The sequence below is a fragment of the Centroberyx gerrardi genome, chromosome 15 (genome assembly GCF_048128805.1).
Source record: "Centroberyx gerrardi isolate f3 chromosome 15, fCenGer3.hap1.cur.20231027, whole genome shotgun sequence".
NCBI lineage: Eukaryota > Metazoa > Chordata > Actinopteri > Beryciformes > Berycidae > Centroberyx > Centroberyx gerrardi.
Genome location: NC_136011.1, coordinates 9,884,039 through 9,909,263, shown reverse-complemented (window position 1 = coordinate 9,909,263; position 25,225 = coordinate 9,884,039). Strand labels below are relative to the sequence as shown.

The 25,225-nt window shown below is 43.7% G+C and overlaps 2 protein-coding genes across 2 annotated transcripts; one reads left to right on the top strand and one right to left on the bottom strand.

Moving 5' to 3' along the window:
* Positions 1 to 536: 536 nt before the first annotated feature.
* On the bottom strand, positions 537 to 21,863 carry heatr5b (HEAT repeat containing 5B). The gene is made up of 36 exons (XM_071903388.2): positions 21,813 to 21,863; positions 21,045 to 21,250; positions 20,742 to 20,953; positions 19,553 to 19,661; positions 19,219 to 19,368; positions 18,037 to 18,208; positions 17,758 to 17,915; positions 17,366 to 17,660; positions 15,494 to 15,649; positions 14,780 to 15,030; positions 14,471 to 14,582; positions 14,221 to 14,373; positions 14,029 to 14,128; positions 13,676 to 13,785; positions 13,420 to 13,583; positions 13,137 to 13,312; positions 12,829 to 12,934; positions 12,542 to 12,732; positions 12,007 to 12,166; positions 11,487 to 11,676; positions 11,095 to 11,264; positions 10,796 to 10,943; positions 10,525 to 10,704; positions 9,989 to 10,243; positions 8,687 to 8,868; positions 8,401 to 8,469; positions 7,149 to 7,328; positions 6,798 to 7,038; positions 5,713 to 5,949; positions 4,940 to 5,067; positions 4,360 to 4,504; positions 3,848 to 4,120; positions 3,138 to 3,359; positions 2,713 to 2,864; positions 2,393 to 2,606; positions 537 to 1,705 (listed from the first exon to the last, which is right to left on the bottom strand). Exons 2-36 carry the CDS (start codon positions 21,168 to 21,170, stop codon positions 1,398 to 1,400), a joined length of 6,195 nt encoding a protein of 2,064 aa, XP_071759489.1. The 5' UTR covers positions 21,171 to 21,250; positions 21,813 to 21,863; the 3' UTR covers positions 537 to 1,397.
* Positions 21,864 to 22,098: 235 nt separating this feature from the next.
* gpatch11 (G patch domain containing 11) lies at positions 22,099 to 24,535 on the top strand. Its single transcript, XM_071903406.2, has 8 exons — positions 22,099 to 22,219; positions 22,509 to 22,735; positions 22,819 to 22,860; positions 22,955 to 23,075; positions 23,178 to 23,268; positions 23,565 to 23,687; positions 23,959 to 24,040; positions 24,120 to 24,535. Exons 1-8 carry the CDS (start codon positions 22,170 to 22,172, stop codon positions 24,173 to 24,175), a joined length of 792 nt encoding a protein of 263 aa, XP_071759507.1. The 5' UTR covers positions 22,099 to 22,169; the 3' UTR covers positions 24,176 to 24,535.
* The last annotated feature ends 690 nt before the right edge of the window (positions 24,536 to 25,225 follow it).

Below are 25,225 nucleotides of genomic sequence, written 5' to 3'. Positions count from 1 at the left end.
TTGAATGACGTCAGTGACGACGGCCACGCCCACAGCATGTTGGTTGGGTACGCTCGATTTGTGTCACCACGGCTCTCCGGAGGGAGAGACTCCCCTTGCCCTTTCTACCAGAAAGGAAACTCCACTTGCGTATGCTGTCCCGGATCCCATATCGTTCTTCATCTCCCAAGCTCCGTACAGTCTTTCGCTAAAACGGTGCGGGCAAATACAGAGCCACAAGACAGGCATCTTACTGGACCATTAGGCCGGCAGAGAAAGGGAATAGCACACTGCGGTTAAAGCAACTTTATTGACATATCTCAAAAGTCTAAAGGAGTGGAATATTACATAGGGCCATCTGAGCAGATGTGTCATCATATCATTGCAGGTGATGCTCACTTACTGCTGTTCATGTAGCTGTTACAGATGTACAGTTATGGATGCCTCAAAAAATAACTATAAGCAACATAAGCATGAGATTTAGTATTCAGATTTTTAACAGCAGACGATTCCTTGCCTTTTCAAGGAGAATTATGACAATTTCTCAATAAAAACAATTTGAAAGCTTGATACATTTAATATTCAGAGAATTTAATACAATCTCATTCTGCACTCATAAAGATCAAAGGTTTATCTAGAACAGTGGTTCTCAACCTTTTTGGTTCATGAAACAAGCAAAAATTAGAGAACAAGCAGAAGAAAATGGACAAGATGTACAGTTTTTGCTTATCCTAAAAATCATCTCACAACCCCCCAAAATTTTCTCACGACACCTGGCGGGTCCCAACTGAGAACCTCTGGTCTAGAAAAATACTTTAACAACAATAAGCCATCTCAAAAGAAAAGCAGCAGCAGCAGCATCAATCAACTAAAGCAATTCTCTGAAAGCAGACCCTAAGGCCTGTTCATCCAGGAAACAAGCTCCATTAAAAAAAGACATGCATGATTGAAACTCGAAAGAAGAAAAAAAAAAGACTCAAGTGGATTGCGATTCTTATGGTGATGCAAAATCATAGAGAAGAATGGTACACTGTACATCAAATATTGGAGAGTGAGGAATGATGAGAAGACAAAAAAGAAAGGATCAGGAAAAAAGACAAACAAATCCTGAAAAAATCATTAGATTGTGTCCCTTTACATATGTGCATCAAGTTGAAATTACATTCAAACAATGACATCAAAATTTCCTACAGAAGATTTTTTTAAGTGAACATTCAAAGACCCTTTGATGATATTTACATAATTGTCTCCTTGACTTCAAGGAAACAGAGTACTCATCCATCCAAAACAAAGATGAGTTGTAGAATAAATAAATACATTTAAGAGACTGTAGATGATATAGACATGACCTAAGGTATTCTTTTAAACCAAAAAAACAACATTGAATTCGGCTGAGTGTGTGTACATTTCTGGAGCGTTTAGAAGAAGCTCGTCTTGAGTTTGATGGTTGGTGCAGCTTGCACAGCGGGCTGAGCTTGCCTGGCTGCAGCTTTGGCTTTGCTGCTGGCCTGGTTGGCCCGAATGGCAGATTCCAGGCGGGTTTTAAGCTCAGGTGCCGCTCCAATTACAGTCTTGAAGGCAGCTGGATAGAGGGGGCCAATCCGCATTAAGTTCTGAAGGGCAAAATCATGCAGGCCTTTGGAGACTTGGGGTGCAGAGGAGATGGCATTTTCATCCAAAAGGTAGGAGATCAGAGTTGGTACAAGAAGAGCCAGCAGCTGCACCCCTATTGAACACATCAGAGGAATCAGAACAAATAAAAGAGATGATTAAAACACTGCTAACAGCGACGCTAATTAAAAGTTCAGTAAAGCTGAAAGGGTTGGGCAAGTTCAACTGTACTGAACACAGATGAACCTTGAGGCCACAAATACAACCCAGTGCTCCCAGCAAAGATACACTAGGCACCACTTGAAAAGAGCCAGTTGTTAGCAAAACACCCATGCACCATGTTATGAATATACCTCAGAAAAGGAGAAAAAGAACAACAAAGCCACACAAATATTTGACAGGACAGTTCTAACATAAACATTTCAAAAATGATTCCTCTATATACATGTGTTTGAGTGTATATACAAAGTTCCTTGAAAAGGCAGATAGATAATCAATTTTGGATACATTCAGGCAAGGTAGGAGAAAGAGGGAAAAAGGAACTCATCAGATCTCCAAGCACAACAGACCGCTTAACAGCCTAATTATTAGTCCATGAATAAAGCTCGGGCTTGCATCTGAAAATTAATACCACCAAGAACCGCCCAGAACAACAAATGGTTCACAAATCAGACATGTTTGATATAAAGCTTACAGATAAGCGATTCAAGAAGCTGCTTAAACATAAAATGCGCCTCAACTACAAATACCACAGTTTAATATAGCATAAACAGAGTTAAATACTTAGTGAAGCTGTACTTACGGTTCTGCTCTTCACCCATGCCCACCAGGTTCTCCAGAACCCTGATGCCCTCCTGCACAGCCTGCAGCTCAGCAGCAGTCCCTGGCCGGCTCCGCTCCACTGCCTTTAGCTTCTCCACCATGAGCGGAGCCAGAGCGTGGATGTAGGGAGTAGACAGCGCACGGCTGGAGTGCTGAAACACTGACAACAGCAACTGGTAACACCGGGCCTGAACCTGTGGCAAAAAAACAATAAGCTCTGTCACTTAACCACCTTGGCCACACACTTCTACAGTGTCTTCTAAGTTGTCATGCTTCATCTGTGTCTGTATAGGCACCCACCCAGGGATCACTAGAGTTGAGGCCATTTCGGAAGCGGTCCATGCAGCCCTTCTGCAGGACGGTTACTCCTACAACCTCGTTGCTGGCGGACAGCAGGAAGAGCGTGACGGCTGTCAACATACTGACCTCATCCATGTCAGGCCTGGACTCATCTAAAGAAATACACAAACAAGCAAACGCATTGTCAATTTTTAATACTAGTAATGAATACTTATGTGATACTTTATTCTCTTTTCACTTGCCCCCTCCACAGAGAGGTCTGAGGTCGGGGTCAGATACGGAACAGCACTCCTGCTGGTAGGGGCTTTAAACCAGGGGCTTGAAACCAGGTTCACTAGTTCAAGGGTGCTCTACTTACTCACTATGCCACTCCGCTGCCCAAAGTAAGTACTAATCAAGTATGAAATATGAGTGCATTTGCTCACCTGGCTGTGAGTCCTCCAGCACCGAGGCCAGGCTGCTCCTCACCAGGCCAGTCCACTGCGCCTGAGTGCTCTCCACCCTGGCCAGCGGGGAGGTGATGATGGTCTTGATGCCCTGCAGGGCGGCTGACACGGGCAGAGGCACAGCGTCGGCGGTCTTAACCGCTGTTTCCCTCAGTACCCCGGTGATTAGGAACAGCACAGTAGGTAGGATGGTCATACTTCCTGTAAAGGCAAAAAGAAACATGAGAAAACTGGGTTACCATTTTGCAGCGAACACCACATTGCTATGCTAATAACATTCATCCTTATTCCTAATCTCTCACAAATGGATATAGCAATTTATAATACCATCTGAGTGCTGAAAGGCACATCTATGCCCAGACAGAAACCATTAAAAAAAAAGAGATGGAGAAAGAGGATATTGAGTCAAACTGCATTAGAGGCCGACTTTGTTGTTAAAATTCTAGTAAACCAAAGCAGGGCCAGCTTTGTCAGTGAGATTAAGGGTTGAATTTCTCATTAGCATGCACAAAACAGAACAGCATGGCAGGCTAATTACTATAGAAAGGATCAAGTCAGGTCAGAGTCTTAGTATCAATGTGTGCTGTGCTTGTACGGACTGTATGAAAAGGGACTTTGCTTTTGTGTGTGCCCATGTTTCCCATTTTGCACGGGGTGTGTGTGTGGCTGCAGTTTGCTGTAGGCCTCACCAGCTGGGGAGCAGAGCGAGGGCAGCTCTGCCAGGATGGAGACTGTGTTTGCCACCAGGCGGGCGCTCTCTTCGGGTAGACGCTGGGGCCTGAGTGGCACATGGCTGGGCGACTCCTTGACCCGTGTATTGAGTTGCGGCAGGTGGCGCACCAGGATGAACACCAGCAGCTCCATGGCCGCAAACACCAGGGACTTGCCTGGGAGGAGTTCCCCTGTGTCTCCTCCCTCCCCTAGGGTAGACTGAGAGTCCTTCTCTCCTCCTTCCTCCTTGCCTAAGGGGAATAACATAGTTTAGCAACCTAGATAAATGGTGATAACCATATAACTGCAACAACTCAACTATATGCATATATATATGTGCATATTGAACACTAGTTTGCTTAGTCATCTTCCAGATATAGCAAAACATGTGAGTCACTATGTGAGTGTGTGTTTTGAGAGTATAACAATGTTTCAGTGTGTCATGTAATGTAAAACAAGGCTGAGTATGTGAGATGTGTTAGTTCCTGACCCTGGCTGGTCCTCTGCTGCCGCAGATGGTCCAGAGCGGCCCTGATGGTCTCCTGTACTACAGCAGAGACCTGGAGCTGTACAGCCGGCGGGTCTCGGGTCAACAGCAGCCTGTGGAGCACATTCAGCAGCTCCACGGCCAACAGCTACAGCACAAAGAACAATATTCAATAACACCACTCTGAAACACTAGGAGTGTGAACGGTCGCTCTCTCTCTGCCTTGACATTCATAGTGTGAATCCATTAAGCTTCTACAGGTCAAATCCATTTAATGCCCTACACTCCATAATACTCATCTGTTCTGGCCTACTGCCAACAAGCCCACACAGACGAGCAATGGTTCATGAGAAAAGTAAAGGGGCAAATGTAAACGGAGAGATGGAGACAAGCGGCATAACCTTTGCAAAATCATACACATTACTGATGCAGCTATAGCCCCACTGAATGTTGTTCCCACCCTCTCTCCAGTACATGCTGCATAACAATCAGCCTTCCTCTGAAGCTTGAACTTATAAAACTCATATGCCAGTCCTTCTTCCTTATATCTGTAACTTCTGTGCTTTCTGATTTGTGCCTTTACCTGGTCCTCTGCGATATGGATCTTAGCACAAGGAGAGTCCAGCAGAGTGCACAAGGCCTGCAGGCAGGACATCACATGTTCAATGGGCTCCTCGGGCCGAGGGAAGCACAGAAACTCAATGCTGACACCTGTGAGACAGAACACAAAAATGCACTTAGGGCGTGTTCACACTATTCTGCTTTTTTCAAACTGACACCGCCTTTTCACCGTGGGGAGTGGCTGCGATGTGAATGGAAAGCAGTCGCTTCATTCCATCTTGCTCCTTTTTAGGCAGAGCGGAGCGGTTTCTAAAGTTGAGAAAAGTTTAATTTTTTAGAGGAGTGCATGGGCTGCATTTTTTATGAGCTGACTTTAGGCTCTTCGTCACCAGAGCCAGAGCAGGCGGTCTTCTCTTCGCTATGGTCAAACAAAATACACAAGAAGTGGTGAGCACTACATTCACATACCAGGAGGTAGCACGGTGATTTTCGAACTGTAGTGGCTAAGTCAACACATGCATTAAATATGTTGTTCAGTGATTCTCTTAGTTATAACACTGTGCCACCACAGCACTTTGGTGTTAACAGGTGGAGTTTTTACAGTCAGCACAGCTTTGCTTACTCCAATCAATTACAGCTCCACCCCACCCATCCGCCTCAGCACCTAGAAAGCGTTAGCACATTTGTTTCAACAAAAAAAAAAGCCAAATAGTTCGAACACACCCTGCAGATAGTGAAAGGACAAAAACAGAGCAACATAATATTCTAAACCATAGGTAATGTGCGTCTCTTTACCCAACATTAGATGCATCCTGTCTTTGACCAGCTCTTCAAAACTCTTAGAGGTGGAGGAGGCTCCCTGGGGGAGGCCAGGGACCCTGGAGGGAGCAGAAGGGGGCTCTTCAGACTCCTCGCCTGCTCCGAACCCAGTGCTGCGCAGCCACAGGGCCACAGCGTGCAGGACGGGGGCCCAGGAGCTGCGGTAGTGGAGCCGTGCTGTGTCGATGGTCTCTGGGGTATAGAACGCCCCACCTGAACACAGACACACAACAGTGGGAAACGACTTGTTTTGACAAGAGCAAATGACTTGCAAATGTATGTTACATTTTGTACAAATGCAGCACATCCACTAATGTAGACTCACTGTGTTCTGAACACATTCTCTTACATGGTAAATTAAAAAAAAACAATTTTCAGGCCATCTGTAAATTTTCTATCTATCTGCTAAGTTCAGTTTTCTCAATTTCTTGATTTTCAAACCAAGGTGGGAGGAGAAGCATTCACCAGAGTGTGAGACTATTGAGTGGGCAGAGTTGTGCTGTGGTAAACTCTAACTTGTTAATTATTTCTTAAAAACAATACAACCCATCTGATGTTTTGTTACATACAACTTCTAGATATGAAGTGAAGTAAAATAAACATGAAAATTTCAAATTTGACAATAATTTCCCCAGGACACGTTCGACAATGTGCTGGAACAACTGATCCGACCTGAAAGATGGGCTGTAAGACAGTACTCCAAGGACAGGAAGGTCTTGTTTTTGTTGACATTTTCTCAAAAACTACTGGTCCAAATCGCATTGATCAAAGCTTTTTTTTTATGTCTGGAGTAGCTCTCTGGAGAAACCATTGGCAACAAAAATTATAGGGCCAAAAACTAGAGCAGAGAACTCCAAAACTAGTGCTTAAAGTGGGCTACATCCCCATGTTCTGTTCGCAACATTGTGAGACTACATTATATCATGTATATGCAGGGATGTGATCAAGAACACAAATAAAACAGGGAAAAGGTAGGAAGACAGTAACCTCTCATTAGAAATGAGTGGGAGTTCTAAAATCACATGTTCAGTGTTTGGGATGACATGGAATCGGTGTTGTACCGTCAGGGGGCAGCTGACTGGAGAACTCTGCAGGTAGAGTGAGCAGAGCGTAGTCTCGGAGCATGGCCAGCCACAGGCGGCTGAGGGACGGCAGCTCTGGCTGCACCAGGGTGATGAGGCTGTCAGGCGGAAGCACATCTGCTCCCAGATCCTCCTCATCTTCGTCATCCTCTGCACTCCGCACCGGTTTGGCCGGCTTAGACTCTGCCTCTTTCTTGATCTTCATAGCCACCACATACACCTGAGAGAGAAAGCCAGCGTCTGTAGTCGGCTTTTTTCTATATATCGTTTGCAGTATTGTAGATATGGGACAGTATCCTAGGCAGGAGCCGACAGGGTCTTCGTTCTCACCTCAGCCCATGCCTTGAGTACAGCCAGTTTCTCCATAGTGGTGGCACTCTCACTGTACAGCTGGCTGGATGAGCCCTTCCCAGCCTGCACCTTGTCCAGAGAGGACACCAGCAGGTTGTGGACTCGCCGCAGGTCATTGAGGTCACTGACTACGCCGCTGCCAATCCACGTACTACACACCTGTAGTCACACACACGGGTCAGGGTGGGAGACAGCAATACTAACTGATGATTTACAGCACCCACAGCCTTTCAGTACTATTACATGTCTTACAACTCTTGAAAGAAACTAAAAACCATCATGACATAATAGGGTACTCAAGGTTGATTAGCCATCATAAATGCCATCAAAGGGGGGGTCAAAACAGTTATTAAAAAGAACTGACATCTTAGGGCTGCAGTCATTTACAAGATTACCTCCTTCCGAGGAGAACCTGTAGCAGGGCGGGCATAAATCTCACTGGCCAAGGGCAAGGATCTGATGGAGCTTTTTTAAAAGGGCGTTACAAATGTGTACACACTGATGCAATGCCCTTAACAATAAACCTTGAGAAGGCTACCTGTTTGCGTATTGACTGGCCCCTTGTTTATTTACACTTTTCAGAGGGACACGTGAACTTGTGGTTCTGTAGGTTTAATCCTGTTGTAGTGATGTATGTTAGCTTTTACCAACCCCCAGATATAAAGCAAATTGCCACTCAGGGATATAAGGGCTTCTCTTTTCTAAAGAGAATGAGTCATTCTTACAGCAGAGAAGAGAAAAAAAAAAACAGGGATCAAGCTTCTCCTCGTTTAGATAGAACTGAGATAACCTCAGCAGGTAATAAAAATGCTCAGCCAGAGACAGAGAGGGATGTCAAAGAGAGAAGTGTTTTTAAAAATGTTGCTGAGAGCCATATTTGTTGTTTCCCGCTGTCATTCATCTTCCACATAAGTCAAAGAGCATTAAGTCAGAGATTCAACACTGCTGGGTTCTAAGGGGAAGATGACTCACTATGCAGAGGCAATTAGCTGCCTTCACAGTAGCAATGCTACATAGGGCTCTTTAGTAGTATGAGTGTTATGGTACAAACAAACAGAGCTGGGTGCTACTGAAATAGCACCTCTACAGAGGACTAACAGAGCACGCCTAAAACAAAGCTGTTGAGTCCATGGCATGAACATTACAGTACAAACAAGGGCAGCTGATTCCAATTTAGTTGGTACAGAAAAACATTTTACTAAAAGTTTGTGAACAAATCAGGATGTCTTACCTGGCATGCCTTAGCTGTTATGTCAGACGGTGTATCAGGTGAAAAAGCTGGTCTGAGGGCAGCTCCAACCTACATGCGTACATGATTACCAGCACAAAATGAATGTCAATTTATTTAATAAACACTGCAATAGGGCTCAAAATTGCAATATTTTTTTTTTTGCTCAATGAATTCATTTGTTCAATGAATAAATACTCTACTTCTTTACATTTTTTAGACGCCATGTCACTATTGATCTTGGACTTTTGCGTCATGATGCAATTTGATAGGTTTGTGACAGACTCACGTTGGCCTGGTATTGTTCCAAGATAACATGCCCGGGGAACTCAGGCTCTGGCACGGAGGCAAACTTCTTAATGATGTCCTCCAGGGCCTGCAGGCCAGCCATCCTCAGCTGGTTACTGTGGTCTGTGGCTGCCATGAAGGCCATGCGGATCAGGTCAGACAAATGGAGCACCAACAGGTCACCTGGACAGACAGAGATGGGAAGGAAGCCAGTAGGGATTGTGTGAGAAACAGAGATATGCATTGACCAGAAGGAAGGGGACTTCAGGTGCGGCCACACTGATCTGTCAGAAAACAAAGAGATTTTCATTAATTACAGCCTTCCTCCGAGGCTCTCGGTGTTCACCACCATCCCCCCCTCCCGAAAAAAACTAGGAACGCTTCTTCGATTCTAATTGGCTGGCAACTTGGTTAAACTTTCTGTCCGTCAAAACGGATGCTAATCTGACGGCGATGGACACGTCACCTCTCATTAAAAATGAATTGAAAATAATGTATACAGACAGACACAACGGATCAGTGTGGCCGCCCCGTCACAGTTTAGAGTTTCAGTGTATACTTGCAGTGACTCGAAAGAAACCAAACATCAACCCTGAGGCTTAGATTTAATTGAGTTTTAGCTGAAGTGCACCTTTCAAGGGATTAGGTGGATGCATCAGCATGCAGACCAACCATCCACTCAACCCCAGTCACTAAATTTGGCTTAGCTGCTACCAGGACTGAAGACTGATGCCTAATCACTACTTTGTGCTCTGACTGTCTGGCCAGTAGAACATTTCCTTCTTCAAGAGAAGCTTATATAAACACTGGGCTCCTCTATCTGTCACAGTGAAAAATCCCTCCCTCCTTTGCTTACTCATCTCTAGCTTTGTTCCATCGTTAAATAAAAGCACACTTCAACAGCTGACATAAGACATACAAACTCATACAAAAACTCTGAACTGAAAAACTGAACTAAGTGAACTAAATTTTTAATTCACTTTTCCAGCATCATCAGCAGCCTGTGCCAACCAAATATCTGTTGTTGTTGGTTAGCAGCACTTTCCGCATATGTAAGCGATTGTATTGTTGCTATGACTTTAGAAAATCCATTTGAAGCACAGCATTTTGTAAATGTTGAAATATTTTTAAATTTGATTGTGTTGAGGGCTAAAAACATGCTCAGCTCTCAGTGCTCGTGTGAATGCACAATCAAAAAGAAAAGAAGCCAGCGCTGACAAGAGATCCCTGATGGCCTGAATCAATCACAAATCCTCAAGTGAAATCTAAGCCGCTCTGTTTGGCAGTATGTGGTGAGTGGTACCTTTGGGGTTCTTGGCTTTTGCAGAGCGGGCAGCAGCCAGGTCAAAGTGTACTTTGTCTGTGTTCTCACACAACAAGATGATGCGGCACAAGCAGTCGGCGGCAAACACCCGCGTCACCCAGCGCGGTGCCACAGAGGGCTTGGACTTGTCATCTTCGCCCAGAGCTGTAAACATGATGTCATCGTCCATCTCATCTTTCTTCTCAGAGTCTTCCTCGTCCTTCCCCACCTCAAATGTGACAGCTGCTCCAACTTCTGCAAAGAGTAGGTTGGCAAGTTCATTATATGAGGATTTCAAAGATTGTGAGGACGCAAGAACACAAAATGCGTATGTAGTAATGCTGGGGTAGTATCAGTATCACAGATGTAGGCTCAAGTCCACCGTTTAAAATGTTTTGCACCTCACTGTCCGTGCCGGCCTTTGCATCTGCATTACTACACAGGCTGGACAGATAATGTGCATGTTGTTCAATTGTGAATGTGCTATCTTTCCCACAGTTGTATCTTTCACACTTTGTATCGTGTTGCAGAGTCACCTGTAGTGGCTGCCAGGACATCCTTGCAGAGTTTCAGCCAGTGCGAGAGCTTTTCCACAGCAAGAGAGGAGAGCATGTGGCCCAGTGTGTCATGGATGTCAGAACACAGCTTCCTGTCTGTCTCCCGATCCAGCATGCCAAACAGAACCCCCTCTAGACCCGTCTCTGTGATCTTCAGATCTGGACCAGGGACAAAATCAGAGTCACCCTCACATTGCCGCGTTCAGAAGTCATGACTATACAGAGAATGTTCCTGTCAGCTTGTACTCACTGATAGCGGTGTTGTCCTTGCTGTCTCCAGCCCTCTTCGCCAGGCTCATGGCGTACTCACACACTTCGGCAGCCTCTCTCTGGGCGAGCTGCCTCAGACAGGCCACAGCGGCACGACGCAGCAACAGGTGAGAGCTGCACAGGTGCACCTGGAGGGATCCACAGCACAATAACACTTAAAAGATCATGACAGACCACAAATATATGTAGCCTGAAACATTGCTACACACACATGTCAGCCACGCATGTATATCACAGCATCCATAAGCATTGATAAACATAATTCCTGAGGTGTCTTACACAGAGACAAGGCACCAAGCTGGACAGGTTGACATGGCGGGGAGCGAACATGTGCAGCTGTTGCAGACAGGAGATGGCAGCCGCCTGCACCAGGGAGTCGGAGTGGTCCTGCATGATGGCGCAACCAACCAGGCATGACGAGCGGATGGTAGAGATAGTGGCACCGTTCCCTGGCAAACCCACCGACAGAGATTAGGCAGAGAGACAAAAAGAGATAGCATTTTCAGCAGTCAGAGGATTTATGTCTCCAAGTCTTGACGGTGGATATAAACGGATTACACTGACACCTGCTGGGAGGGGAAGGGCATATTACATTTACACGTCTTAGCAAAATATCTATACAGCCAACTGGTACAGTCGCAGTGATGCGAGGAACTTTGTGATTTTGTTACCCTGTAGTTCTGGTCCCACGGTGGTGATGAGGGCTCCCAGGCAGCGGCCCAAACACTGGTGCACCTCTGTGTGGGACGGGGGCACAGTGAGGAGCAGGGTGAGCACCAGGGACAGGGTGGGTTCTACGTAGCCTCTGTACATGGGACCACTGGAGTCCACGATCAGAGCCAGAGAGTGCAGGGCCCACGTCTGGCAAAAAAGGGATGGAGAAAGTCTGAATTAGTATTGTCTAAAGCATGAGAGATACATTAAATGAGGCAAACCTGTGTAGTAACAAAAACAAAGCTGGTTGTGATTTTTTGTTTTCATTTCATTTTCATAATGAAACACAATAGACAAACAACATAGGTAGGCCCAAGAAAATGGAAATACATTCAAACAAAGGAGACAACAGAAAAGACAAAAATAGAAGACAATTCAAACCTTCATACCTTTCTTTCATTTCTCTCCCAACACACCCACAACCAATTCAGCTATGGGTGAATTTTAAAACCATTCTTTCTGAGTAATTCCACTTACTTGGACCTCGTGGGAGGATCCATCCTGGGCCAGAGCCAACAGGATGCTGACGCTGGTCTTCAAGTGCTGGCCTGAGCCAATTCCTCCAACATATCGATGCAGACAGCCTAGAGCCAGAGAATGGCCCGTCCTTGACACCACATCACGGGCTGACTTCAGCCTGAAGACAGAGGAGGAGAGGGGATGTGATGAAAGTCAAGGTTAAAGAGACATTTTAGAGACAGATTCAGTGAGTTTAATATGAGTTATTATGAAGACAGTGGAAGACTGAATCTATTGGAAATGGAAATGTTGTGATTAAGTTGATTGTTTTAAAACTGTTCCCCTATTTCTGAAATTATCTATGACCTATTATGTAATGTTTCAATTGTTTTTCTGTCTGTAACTAAATATGTGGCTGCTCTTTTGACCAGGTCTCCCTTGTGAAATAGAATCGTGATCTCAACAGAAACATCCTGGATAAATAAAGATTTAAAAAAAAAGATAAATTCTAGAGAATACATTTATATACTACAGGATGTGACGACTTGCTTACTTGTCAAAGCTGTACTGTGCCATCCTGGCGATGAAGGTGGCCTCTCCCACCACCTGAGCCATCCTGCCCAGGGCCTCTCCGGCAGCACAGCGCAGGATGGGGTTGGGATTGTCCAGGGCTCCCATCACCAAGGCCAGAGCAGACTTACGCACCTCCTCAGGACCCAGAGTGCTCTTGTTCTCTGCCAGGCCCTTTGATTAGGAGAGAAGGAAGAAGAGAGACATTATTGCTCACTGTGCATTTCTGTCTGGAGACTCAGCGGAGGATATGAAACAGGTTTTTCTCACCTTGAGGGCACTAAGCACTGCAGTGAAGATGTTCAATTGGACTGCCTGCTGGCGAACTCCCTTTGCCTGCTTTATGCACTCTGCAAAGTGGTCCAGCATCTGCAGCCTGAATCACATACAAAGTCGGGTCAAATTTATTTCTAAAGTGCTTTTAACAAACAGGCTTGACACAAGAGATTTGCTGAGCAAAAATGGACATAAATACAGACCAAAACAATAAAGAACAAACGCAGTTGTTGATGTGTGGCAAATATCAAAAATATCCTACAGCAACTTTCTACAGCATTAGGATTAAATAGCACATTCACCTGTGTTTGAAGGAGACATGGGGGAAGACCACACCGAATAGGGCCACTGAGGCGTCAATGACAGACACACCCAAAGGGAGAGGCCCGGGGATGGCCTCGCCTACAGGGACTCGCAGGTAGATGGAGGAGGGATCATGTTCCAGAGCTCCACTGCCAGACGCACTGTTGGGCTGCAGCTAGATAAGAACCATCATAACAATATAGTATAGTATAGTATAGTATAGTATAATATTATATGTATAGTATATTTGGATTCTTCATACCATAGATGATTTTAAGTTACCTGATCCTCTATGGACTTGTGGTCAGTCTCCTGTAGCCAGGAGCCCATGAGCACACTGTCATCATAGTGACAGAGGGAGCGCAGCAAGGAGGTGGTGGTGTTGGCCGAGTTGTCAGTCAAAGTGAACTCGGCCACCAGCTCCCTCAGGAGGGCATTGAAGCTGCCTACACAAGAAGATTACAGGGTTTAAAAACACCTTCCATGGGTGTTAACAACGTTCTGAGAAGAGTACGGACTGCAGAAACGACTGTATTACCTTCATATGTCTTGGGAGGCAAAAGGGCCAGGATGTCGTACAACCTCAGCCTCACCATAGCTGCACTGGCCTTCAGGTGAGCACCATGGACCTTGATGATGGCAGGGACACTGACAAAAGGAGAAAACACAAAAAATGATATATCCATAACTTCTTTATTACTATATCTGAAATGTAATCAGGACACCACAAAAACATGAAATGCTGAAGGAAAAATAGTTATCTCCCATTAGAAATTAATGGGATTTGTGTGTTCAAAAATCCTGTACACAAACCCTGTACTGTACATTATCTCAAGAACTTCAGCTAGTAGAAATGAACTTCCACTAAATAAAAAACACCCTCATACTCACTGAGACATCATGGTCATGGCACATTCGATGGGAGTCATCAGCCTACGGATCACATCTTCTGTAAGCAGTTCAGGACAGTGGGCCACAAAACTACGCATGGCTACAGAAGGGAGGAAGAGGACTGCTGGTCAGAAATGTGTACCATGACATTACAGAGCATGTGCAGATATGCAGGATGGTGTGTTTGTTTACCACACAGCGCCCCGGCTCGGCCCTCCAGGGTGACCTGCCAGGTGAAGGAGTCTCCTCTGGCCTTTTCCGCCTCCAGCTCCTTCTGGGAGCGAGGGAACACATTCCTCCACAGCAGCAGCATCTTGGGAAGGTGATAGCGCACCAGGGAGGGACCTGGACACACAAAAGAAAACACAATGTTGGTGGTGAATGTTTGATGGTATTACTGACAAATCAAGGCCAAGGGATAAACAATGTCAGGGAGACTCACCCAGGGTCATGAGGGCCCCCAGCAGCAGCCACCCTGCCTGTGTGCGCTGCAGGGACAGTCGACTGTTCTGAGCGGCTGTCCGCAGGAGGTCCTCAGCTATACTCACCACCAGCTACAGGGAAGGAACCGCATAGAACTCAATCATTAAAACTAACCAGGGGAATGACTGAGACTGGTAGGGCTAACCGAAGAGGAAAAAAATACCTATTTGAGTATACAAGAGAATACAAGAGAATACAAGAGAGAAACACCAATTAGAGCAATATCAAATGAACAACCTGGGTAGCATTACATTCTGAGGCTACAGACCTTGCCCTTGGTGTGGGGGATACCCAGTGGGCACTGGTGTACGCCTCCCAGTAGGGCAGCCATGGCGAAGCTGTAGCCGCTCACAGCCTCGGGGGAACTCTTAAGGTTGTTGATGCGCTCGGCACAGCGGTCCAGCAGCGGGGTCAACTGATAGGGCAGCGCCACGGCAACGCAACGCAGGCACCACGCAGCGGCCAAACGGGCCGCCATGCTCGGGTGGAGCAGCACCGAGGTCACGGTTTCCAGAAGTCCTGGGGAAGAGGCCGTAGGATACGGTTTAGGCAGTGGAATTCAAAAAGAAAGAAGGTATGTGTTTACATTTAGACTGAATGTTGAGAATATTGTTTTAGACTCTCCTGGAAACTCGTTGACATCACTTAATCAAAGTGGGCGAACACACATGGAAAGAATATTATGTATTCCAACCAAAGAAAGAAGTCGGTTTAACCGTTTACATAGCTATTAACAGGTTATATTCTCCTGTTGAATGGATTATCAAATGTTTATACTCTTTCATACCGAACAAAGTTACATTCGGAATAGGCTAGTCTATTCCATTTGAGGTGGTTAGATGAGGCATTTTTATTTTGATTGGGGCATTATTCCGATTATTGATGGATTATTAGGCTCCAGGTAAACCGAATTATGTTTACTGAAACTTTAGGGTATGAAAACAAAAATATGATATCCCATATGATATTGTGTGCGCCTCACCTATGGAAGGCTCCTGGATGAGCGGTGAGGCTGTGGCACTCAGGCTCTGAACCAGACTGCCCAGCTCTTTGAGGGCGCACACCATAACATGCTGACTGGCAGAGACATCCGCTGCCCCTGCCTTGTTCTCTCCGCTGGTGTCATTCACTACGGCCTCTGAACACACGAGTAGCGGTAGAAGAGAAGGAGACAAGAAGGATTTGTCAGCAGGAAACATAAAAATTGTCAAGTTGAACAAGATCAAAAATCTTGTCAACAAATGCAGCAAAGTGTTGACAAGTGATTACACATAACTAAATGATAATAATAATATGCTAATAATCTTCACAACACAGCATGGTTGGATAAGGTGGCCTGCACTGAATCACAACTAAGATTGTGAATTTTCTCAAATATAACACACTGTGTCATATTTCAAAAGTTAACTGTAATCCTCTGAAATTATTGCATAAAAGAGGCATAATAACCCAACTGGCTGGCCACCTTAGCATCCATGTGCTGCTGTTACACATTATCAATCTGCAAAGCCCTGCACCTACAGAACTAGAAATCACACTATCTGCCACTTACACAGAACTCTGAGGATTTTTTTTTTTCCACAAAAATATTTTTTGTTTTTATATCTCCATGAATCAATGGTTGTTGTATTGGAAGATAAAAGTGACAAAGAAAAAAAAAAAGTTCATTTTCATTTCTTTTTTCTTCCCCCAATTTAAGCCCAATTCAAATAAATCACTGTCAAGCCTTACTACAAGTCAATATTCATGAATTGGAATCCTCAAAGCTCTAAAGGAGGCAACTGTTAGGTTTTATCTTAGAATGTGGCATAAGTAAATCTCAGAAAAAAATGAGGCAAGAGTAAAATGCAAGAAAGGAAAGAGAGATCACTCTTAAGGAAAAGGTAAATGACATGACTTTAAAGGTAATATAGTAACCGCTTCTCTAACTGCGGCAGTCATGTTGTTCCGCAGGGTTGCAGTTCTAGAGATCAAAGATTACAGGACGGCACATAGAGCAGAGAAGTCCCACTTCCATGGTTCCAGGAAGTATTATTCCCAATTATCTTTAGCATACAGATTTCATAAATGATCATTTCAAGTGGTTCCACAGATTCAGTAGGTCTGAAAAGCTACAAGCAGCAAGTATAGAGAGAACAGTAAAGAGCCCAGGACCGAGTTTTGAGGCAGGGACACCAACATCTTTTTCAAATGCTGTTCTAACATCGAGAAGTACAACATAAGAAATGGAGCTTTGACATGGTTTTCCACAGTTTAGGAGCTCAAAGGTTTCAAAGCAAATCACAGAGTAAGAATCATCATTTTTGAAAGGAGACAAAGGTCATTCTAAAAATGATTGATGTGATGTACTGGGGGAAAACATGACATAATTTGGAGGAACTAAAATCAATAAAACTAAATGATGGATAAAACAGCACTTGCAAATATTATGTATTGCTGCTGAGGGGCAAAAATGGCTTGCATCTACTGAGTGTCAGTTGATTTAGTGGCACATGCAGCTTTTCTGCTTGTGTAAGCCAGATGTTAACAGTCAGTGAGGCTTATGTTATCTGCCGCTTAGGGTTTGTAATGCGTTAATAGAATGTGAATAAACAGGCAAATAGCCATGTATACTATGCAAGCATGAGTAACTTAAATGTTTACTTGGCAATGGATAATGTTATAGCACCTGCTGTAAAACAGAGGTTGAAGAAGAGAGGGGAGTGATCAAAAAGGAGCAAAAGCGAGCAAAAAAGCAGGGAAAGCAAGAAAAGCCATCTCCACACACAGCACAAGCAAACCATGCAAAAATCGGAAAAAGTATTCGAATGGTGATTTGAAAGGGAAAAAAATGTAATAATGGATGAGTACTTACTCTGTAATGCTCTGAACCGTGATATTTCCCCCCCATCCTCCTTACCCACAGCCCTCATCTGCTTGCTGATAGCCTGGCAGATTTCCTTGCCCGCTGCAATCTGCGCTTTCTCTCCCAGCAAGCCGCCCAGGGTGGCGCGTAGCATGAAGGAGACACAGCGCCGCGAGTACACAGCCTCTACATGCGTCTGTGTGGCCCGTGGGTGAGACACTAGGTCCAAAACGTGGGACAGGAAAGTGGCAAAGTTGCGCTCCAGCCACTGACCACCAAGCGTAGTCACAAACACAACATAGGCCTGGGGAAGATGAATAAGGAGTGCAAATGGAGTTACTGAATCAGACAACGCTGCCTCAGATTCTTGTTATGCTTGACAGAGGGTGAATTTGCCTCACCTGCGTGACGCCCACCCGCACCTCCCTGCTGACAGAGCCGCCCCCCTTCAGCATCTCGCCACCGCTCTTCAGGAAGCCAGATCCGCCACGCAGGAAGCCAGTGGCCATTAGCTCCAGCACCTCCTCCAGGGTGGCCCGCTTCACGTTCTGACGCATCACTAAGGACAGAGGATTGGGACCATTAGCTACGAGAGCGGTGAGCTCGTCTACTTAACACGAGATGAAGCAACACAGTAGATAAACTTTACACATAAACTGTGCGACTTAAGAGACCCTCACCGGCTGCTTGTTTGGGCATCAGGGCAGTGGCCATGACTGTCCCCAGCAGTTTGGACACCGCTACCCGAACCCCATAGTTGGAGCCTTCCAGGGCTTTGAAGCACAGCGTGGCCACGTTTTCTAGTTCTGTGGTCCACATGAATACCGCCTCATTCTGCAGCTCCAGCAGACACTGCTCAGGCAGGAAGAATAAAGATGGCACCCGATTAGTAACATTTACATTACACATGCAAAAGAAAGTGTGAAACATTTCACATATACATCTTAAAAATTGATTATGCATACAATAATATATAAATACACTGTTTATACCTACCCTTACAATATTCTGCCCCACTAAAGCCATACAATATATTATCAGTGATGTGATGTTCTATAAACAGGAAGTTGTCTTTCACAATAGGGAAGAACATTTGCACAACTCAACACATTTTTTACAGGTCTTGGTCAATATAAACGACATAAGAGCAAAAAGATGTTCCTCAGTGATATTTTTTTCTGTTATGGTGGAACGTGCTTATTCTAGCATGGCTTAAGGGCAAAGTCGAGGCTAATCATTACTAACACAATGATCCTAACTAATCATCTGGTCCCTCCATCTTTATGAAAGCAGTGGGAAATGCAATCTCAGGTCTGGTGCAGAATCTCCAATAAAGGCTCAACAAATGATAAATGACAAATGCTGTTGTCAGAACAGTGAGTGACCATTCCAGCCTTGGTGATAAGGAACTGTTATCCTGGAAGACACTGTTGAACATGGATCATGGGATGAAGTGTGATCACTCCAAATCTTTGCATTAGTGGCAAAAATGGGCTCCAAATTATTCTAGAGAGGCAAATTACTATGTTTGACCAGATAATTGTATTTTCTAGAAAATGTTATATTAGGCTGTTGTTTATATTATTTTACCAGCACCTTAATTAAACTGAATGGCATAAGAACAGGGTACATTTTTGCTGGATTAGCTTCTGCAATATTCCACAAAACTGCTTGAGAAAAAGTTTGAACACTGAACTGAGCACTGAACATTACTCGCCTGAAGGCCACTGGATTGATTCCATACCAAGAAAGAATCCCACCTTCCGAACCCTTTACATTAATGTCACCTTTAGTTTGACCACACCCTGTACATCTAACATCTAACTCATGAACAGTTCCATTAGACTTTCTCTGTAACCAACCTTTGCTACTGCGCAGCGCACTGCCATAGATCTGTCTGTGAGCAGGGAGCGGGCGTTCTTGTAGATATCCCTGTGACATGAAGCTGCAGCCCCACCCAGTCCGCTGAGCACCTTCTGCAGACTGAGGAGGATCTCCCCTCTGCCCTGGGACTACATCAACAAAGCAAAAGAAGAGGGGAATTAGGAGGATTGACACAAATGTCAAAGAAGGAGTTGCTGAATCATAAATCTTTCTAGCTATCTATTCCTGTTCCTATGTTCCAGTATCCACTGTGTAACCTATACATTCCTCCTAATTGTCCATGACAGCTCAGTGTTTGATTCTTAAACATACCTCTGCACTCTTTAATGCCTTCAAAAGATTGTTAATGGTATCTGGGAAGGAGCTTCCCAGCATCCTGCCCATCTTCTCATAAAAAGCCCCAACACATGCAACTGCAGCACTGCAAGAAAAGAGTTATCGGTGTTAGAATAAAGGTGGAAATCATAGAGGATTTTCAATACATTTCTGATACTCATAATGTAAAGCAATATTCTTATGAAGATTAAAACATTTTTTTTAACTTCATAACATAGAACTGCCATAACTCTTGGCACTCAAGTCTCCCTTGAGAAGTGGGAACTCTCAGTATTTAATGTTTAGACTGGCTTTTATGTAATGTTTTTCATGAGTTGTTGTGCTTTTGTTTACTTAATTCTACCATTTCTTTCACAATGCTTCTTTCAATTATTTTTATTACTTCCACCAGTGAGGTTTGTCGGTTTGTTAGCAAGAAGGATGATCAGGATCTGGGATTTCCACCATTGGACAATTACTATTTTTAGCCATAACTATTGTAATGCATTCATATGCTGGTGGGAAGGTGCAACATCTGGGACTTCTGAGAAGTCGGCTGCTAATGCCAGTATTGCATTCATGTGCTACTTAGTCCAAAAATGAAGCCCGAAAGATGAATGATAAACAAACATAAACTGTTACAGAGGCTGCAGCTTTGCAAATTGTTCAGTGCTGGCAGTTATCACTTTACCAAGTGTCTTGTAGCATTCAATATGCTTTGGTTTTATTTTGACTGTAAAATACTTATTTTTTTAATGATACGTACAGTAACAACAGCGATAATAATCTCCATCATGCACTAAATTCAAGTCCAGGGCTTACAGCACATTATCGTGTATACCAAAACACTGCAGGTCATAACTGATGTGGTCTCATCCACTGCTAGTGTCCATTAGTGCCAGCAAAAAACACCACATATAATCTGCTCACGCACACTTAATCCCCCTTTTTAAACACAAAATGACATTCTGCAGATTAACATTTGGCCTAACTACTAATACCCTTGAGGATGGGAATATATACCCAAAACTCTGACAGCCATGTTGAGCAGCTTATAACATAATGCAAATGTGTACGATCTTAAATTTAGTGTATATTATAATATACAGGCTATACAGAACATCAACCTGAAATTAGAGCTACTAGCCTATGAAAATACACATGGATGTGATAAATGGGAGCTCACAGTTTTGTTGGCAAGTATGCTGGTGTGTCATCCTTGCTTTTGATGATGTCATTGCACTTATCCAAAGTCTGGAAGACTGTGAAGGTGTCACCGATGCTGTAGAGGGTAGCAAGGTTTTTGGCCAGCAGTTTTCTCGTTGGGGGCCCAGGAGCACTGCTGATCAGTCCTGTCAACTGTTCCACCAGCTTCTTCTGCTTCTCCTTCACATCCACCTTTCATTCAAACACAAAACAAAGTTATAAACTGTGTAGCATAAACATTGAACACCTACTTAGCACACAATGCCCAAATCTGAACAGTCACCTTATTTGCTGCCACAAGGACTTTATCCAAGAAGCGGAGCCATTCGAAGATGAAGACGGGCCTCTTTGCCTCAGTGATCTGGGCCAAGGCATCCTCGTTGAGCAGCAGACTATGAGCCAGCTCCATGGTGAGGACCCAGCAACAACCAACAGCTATAGAGAGTCAGGGATCTTCTGTCACTGCCGTATGATGATACAACCTCACCTCTGTAATGTGATATCAGGGGGCATGCCTTGTCAGTAAATGTTCCTCTTAAATCAGCACTTTCTTCCAATCAGATTATCACCTAGAAAACAGGATAATAGCTTTAGCTAGTTTAGCTGCCAAAGGTCTGAGGCTTTTTTACAGTTTACATTTACAGTCTGTCACTGCAACGACTCACTGCATAGTCAGGTTTGTGGAAGCTGTACAGTGGAGGGGCCCACTAGAACTGAGCTGTCATTGTTGTGATAGCCTTTAAATGTATGTTTAATAGTCGCAGTGTATCTGGTAAAAACTAAAATATCAAAACTGGGTATCGTTAACATTCGCTGTGCTGTGTTGACAGCTGCCTGCCTCCAGCTGTGTTGGTGCGGTTGATAGGCGAGCTGGTTAGCAACCTAGCTAGTTTCTACGAGCAACAAGCTAAACTCTGGCTACCGCTCCACAGACTCTCGTCCGCATTGAACATCATCTATCAAACATTTGTAAAACATTTAGCTGCTGAAAAAACTGCTCAGCAACAATAGCCACCTGGAGTTTGGAATATATGTAATTTGAACATCCTACCTGTCTTTCGCTAACCCAGGATGAATGACGACGTATCATTGAGTATTGGAGGTGTCGCATTAAAATATGTCCGATTGGAAACAAATGAAATAAAATACAACAAAAACAATAGATTATTAGATTATTTACGGAAAATGTAGCGTGATAGCATTTGTATTGCATATTCATATTCAATTGTTTGTTCTGAAATAATTAATATATGTGATCGTCAAAAGCCCAGGAACTATACACCTATTGCATAGCTTGGAGCTACTCGGAAGGTATTGTTGAACGACCCAAACATCAGTGGAAGCAAAGCAAAACCGGAGCATTAATTGAGGACTCGAGTTGTTATTTCATACAATATACGCGGGCAACATGTCTGACGATGAAGAGGACTATATGTCTGACGCATTTCTCAGCAAAATGTAAGCGGTTTGTGTAACTTGGATTTGTATTGAAAGCCCTGGGAGTTGAGACTGCCAAATTTTGATGTTATGTTGCTATGCTATGTTATACTGCGCTATGGTTTCAGTCCTATTAAGCTTATGTTAGCTCATTGAGGCATATACATTAGAGTTTTCTGTCAGTTATGAAGATCTAGAAGTGGTAGCTGGGCTCTCTAACCTAAAAACATTGATGAGATATGTAACTAACAGGTTTATTTGCCATTGTTACCTTTTCCCCCATTAACAACTTTATTCTTCTCTCTGTCAGACAAGATGTGAAGCCTGGTGTACCCATGGCGAAGCGGGTAAAAACAGCAATGAAGAGGGAGGCACAACAACATGAGAAAAACATCCAGAACCGTCAGAAGACCTTCAAAGAGCAGGAAAAGGAGAGCAGAGAAGCAGCTTTGCATAGCTCCATCAGTAACCAGAACAAGGGATTTGCGCTTCTGCAGAAAATGGGTTACAAAGCAGGACAAGGCCTTGGGAAGGAGGGCAAGTTTCCTCAAGTGATCAAATCTATCAGCTGCTCTTGCATTTGTTCTGCGTATTAATGTTCATCTCTCTTGCCTCCTCAGGAGCAGGGAGAGTCGATCCAATTCCACTTAATATCAAAACAGGTAAGTTTTAAATCCACAGTGTTTACCTTTGAAAACATGCAAGTCACTTAATTGATTATCATGTTTATATAATAATCTGTATGTGATTCCTCAGACAGAGGTGGCATTGGACTGGAAGAGGTCAAGAAGAGAAAAGCCGAGGAGGAACTTGAACATTATCGTCAGAAAGTGCGGGCCAAACAGCAGAATGAGACAAAATCTATGGAGGATTTTAGGTGAAGTCTGCAGCTGATTTTACCCTGCTATAGTACATGTGTTATACAGTCTGTGTGTGTGCTATGTTTGAGCATGAGCTTATGCTTTTTTTCCCATCCCAGGGTGAGGGTAAGGACTGAGCGAGAGGAGCGAAAGATTGAAGGAGATCTGAGGAGGAGTCAGCGGGCCTGTGAGCAGCTGGACAGTCAGAAGGTTGGAAAAACTTTCAAGATATAACTATAGAATGGCTTCATTCTGGTGGCTCTGTACCAGAGTGCAGTAAACACAGTAAACTGGTGCAGACATGACTGTGTGTGGGGCGGACTTTTGGTTTGAATTTGAAAAAAACATGCAAGGAAAAGTGATTTACATCACTACAGAAACAATATCACAGAGAGAATTGTTTGGTATTACCTTACCTTGCTGGTGTTACCTTTATTTTGACAATCCATTGAGATAGCATTGGTGTTTACTGTGAATCCTTTGGCTGAATTCCCTTTTCATTTCAGCGCATCACTGTCCCAAGAGAAGACTGGTATTGGCCCAAAGCTGAGGCTGATGAGGAAGACGATGCCGAGGAGAAGCAAGAGGAGGAGGAGGAGGAAGAGGAGGAGGAGATCGTGGAATTAACTGTTAGTATTCAACTAACACTGTTTTCTGATGTGATCTAATGTGTAATCTTCGTATGATATGAATCAGAACCACTGTTGTGCAATAAATGCACAGGAATTTGTCTTTATAATTTTGGTGCCGAGACAATACAAGGGACAGTCAGACATATAATAAACATTCGAATCACTCTGCATACAGGCAGCAATGCATACAGTACGAGTGGGTGACACTTCATTCAGAGCAATAATATAATGAATAGATATGTGATATGTGCTTCATTTTCTTTTGCAGTCCCTTGACAAGCTGCAAATTTTGACATCCTATCTAAGAGGAGTCCATTTTTACTGCATATGGTGTGGGACCACGTATAATGGTAAGAGTGATGACAAAACACTGCAGTTTTATTGCTGTTTTTATTGCCGCGCTGATGTCGATTTTTCTGCTTTTCACAGACGAAGAAGATTTGTGTTCTAACTGTCCTGGGGATACAGCAGCAGACCACGAATGAACTTGATATAGAAGTATGTGTGCAGCTTCCTGTCAGTGGAAGGGCAGTTAGAAGTGTTTGACCTCCAATAAGTAGCGTCATCCATACAGTAATCCAGTGTCTAGCTCAGTCTGTTTGGATAAAGATGTTTTTGGTTTCCCCATTTGAATCTGTTCTCTATCATCTCTGCAAGGACATTTCTCTTCCAGCTATTTTTGGGACGACCTTTCATTTTTCTTTGTGTACAGAATGCTGAGAAAATTTTGTATACCTTGTATTATTTATAATTTTGACAAGATAAAAGAGTTTTGGCTCCCCTTTTGCTGAGATGTGATTAGGAACAGTTCCATACATGTGTTTTCATTAAATGTTTTAAGTTTTCTACCCTTTGCTACCTTGTGTAAATACATGAAACCTTGTGGTTTATGTACTTACTAATGTTTGATCGGGAAATTATGGTAGATTCCCTTTCCCTTGGTTTTATAGGATTTCTGTGTTATAATTGTTTGACCTAGCTGCATGGTATTTAAAAGTTTTGCTAGGATTTTTGCACAGTATTCTTCTAAAATTTACTACAGTATTAGAACAGTAGTTTTTATAATGTGTGTTATGGCCTTTACTTTCTCTTTCCCCCTTTAATTTCTGAATTACGAGTTAGACTTTCCTACTATACCAAATTGAGGATATCCGTAAATGAATGCACCATTGCTGCCCTCAAGTGCTCGTTGAAAGCTCCTACTTCCGAGATTAGAAGTCAACCGCACGTAGTAACAAAAGTGCAACAGAGCTACTTGCACAGCTGCTGTTGGAAATTAACAGGAGATACCTCACAGCAGACATGAAATTAATGTTTTAATAGATTGTTTCAAAACAAAAATGTGTAACAAAGTGTGAAAATACAAGCATCAACAAAACTATTTATTGACACAGAATGCCAAACGATAACATCTAACAACAAAATACATCACTAACCGCAGTTATTGACACTTCTTCAATTTACATGCTGTCCCTGAACGCCACATCTCTGGAACTCGTTGGGACATGCCCATTTTCCCAGACCAAGTTACCACG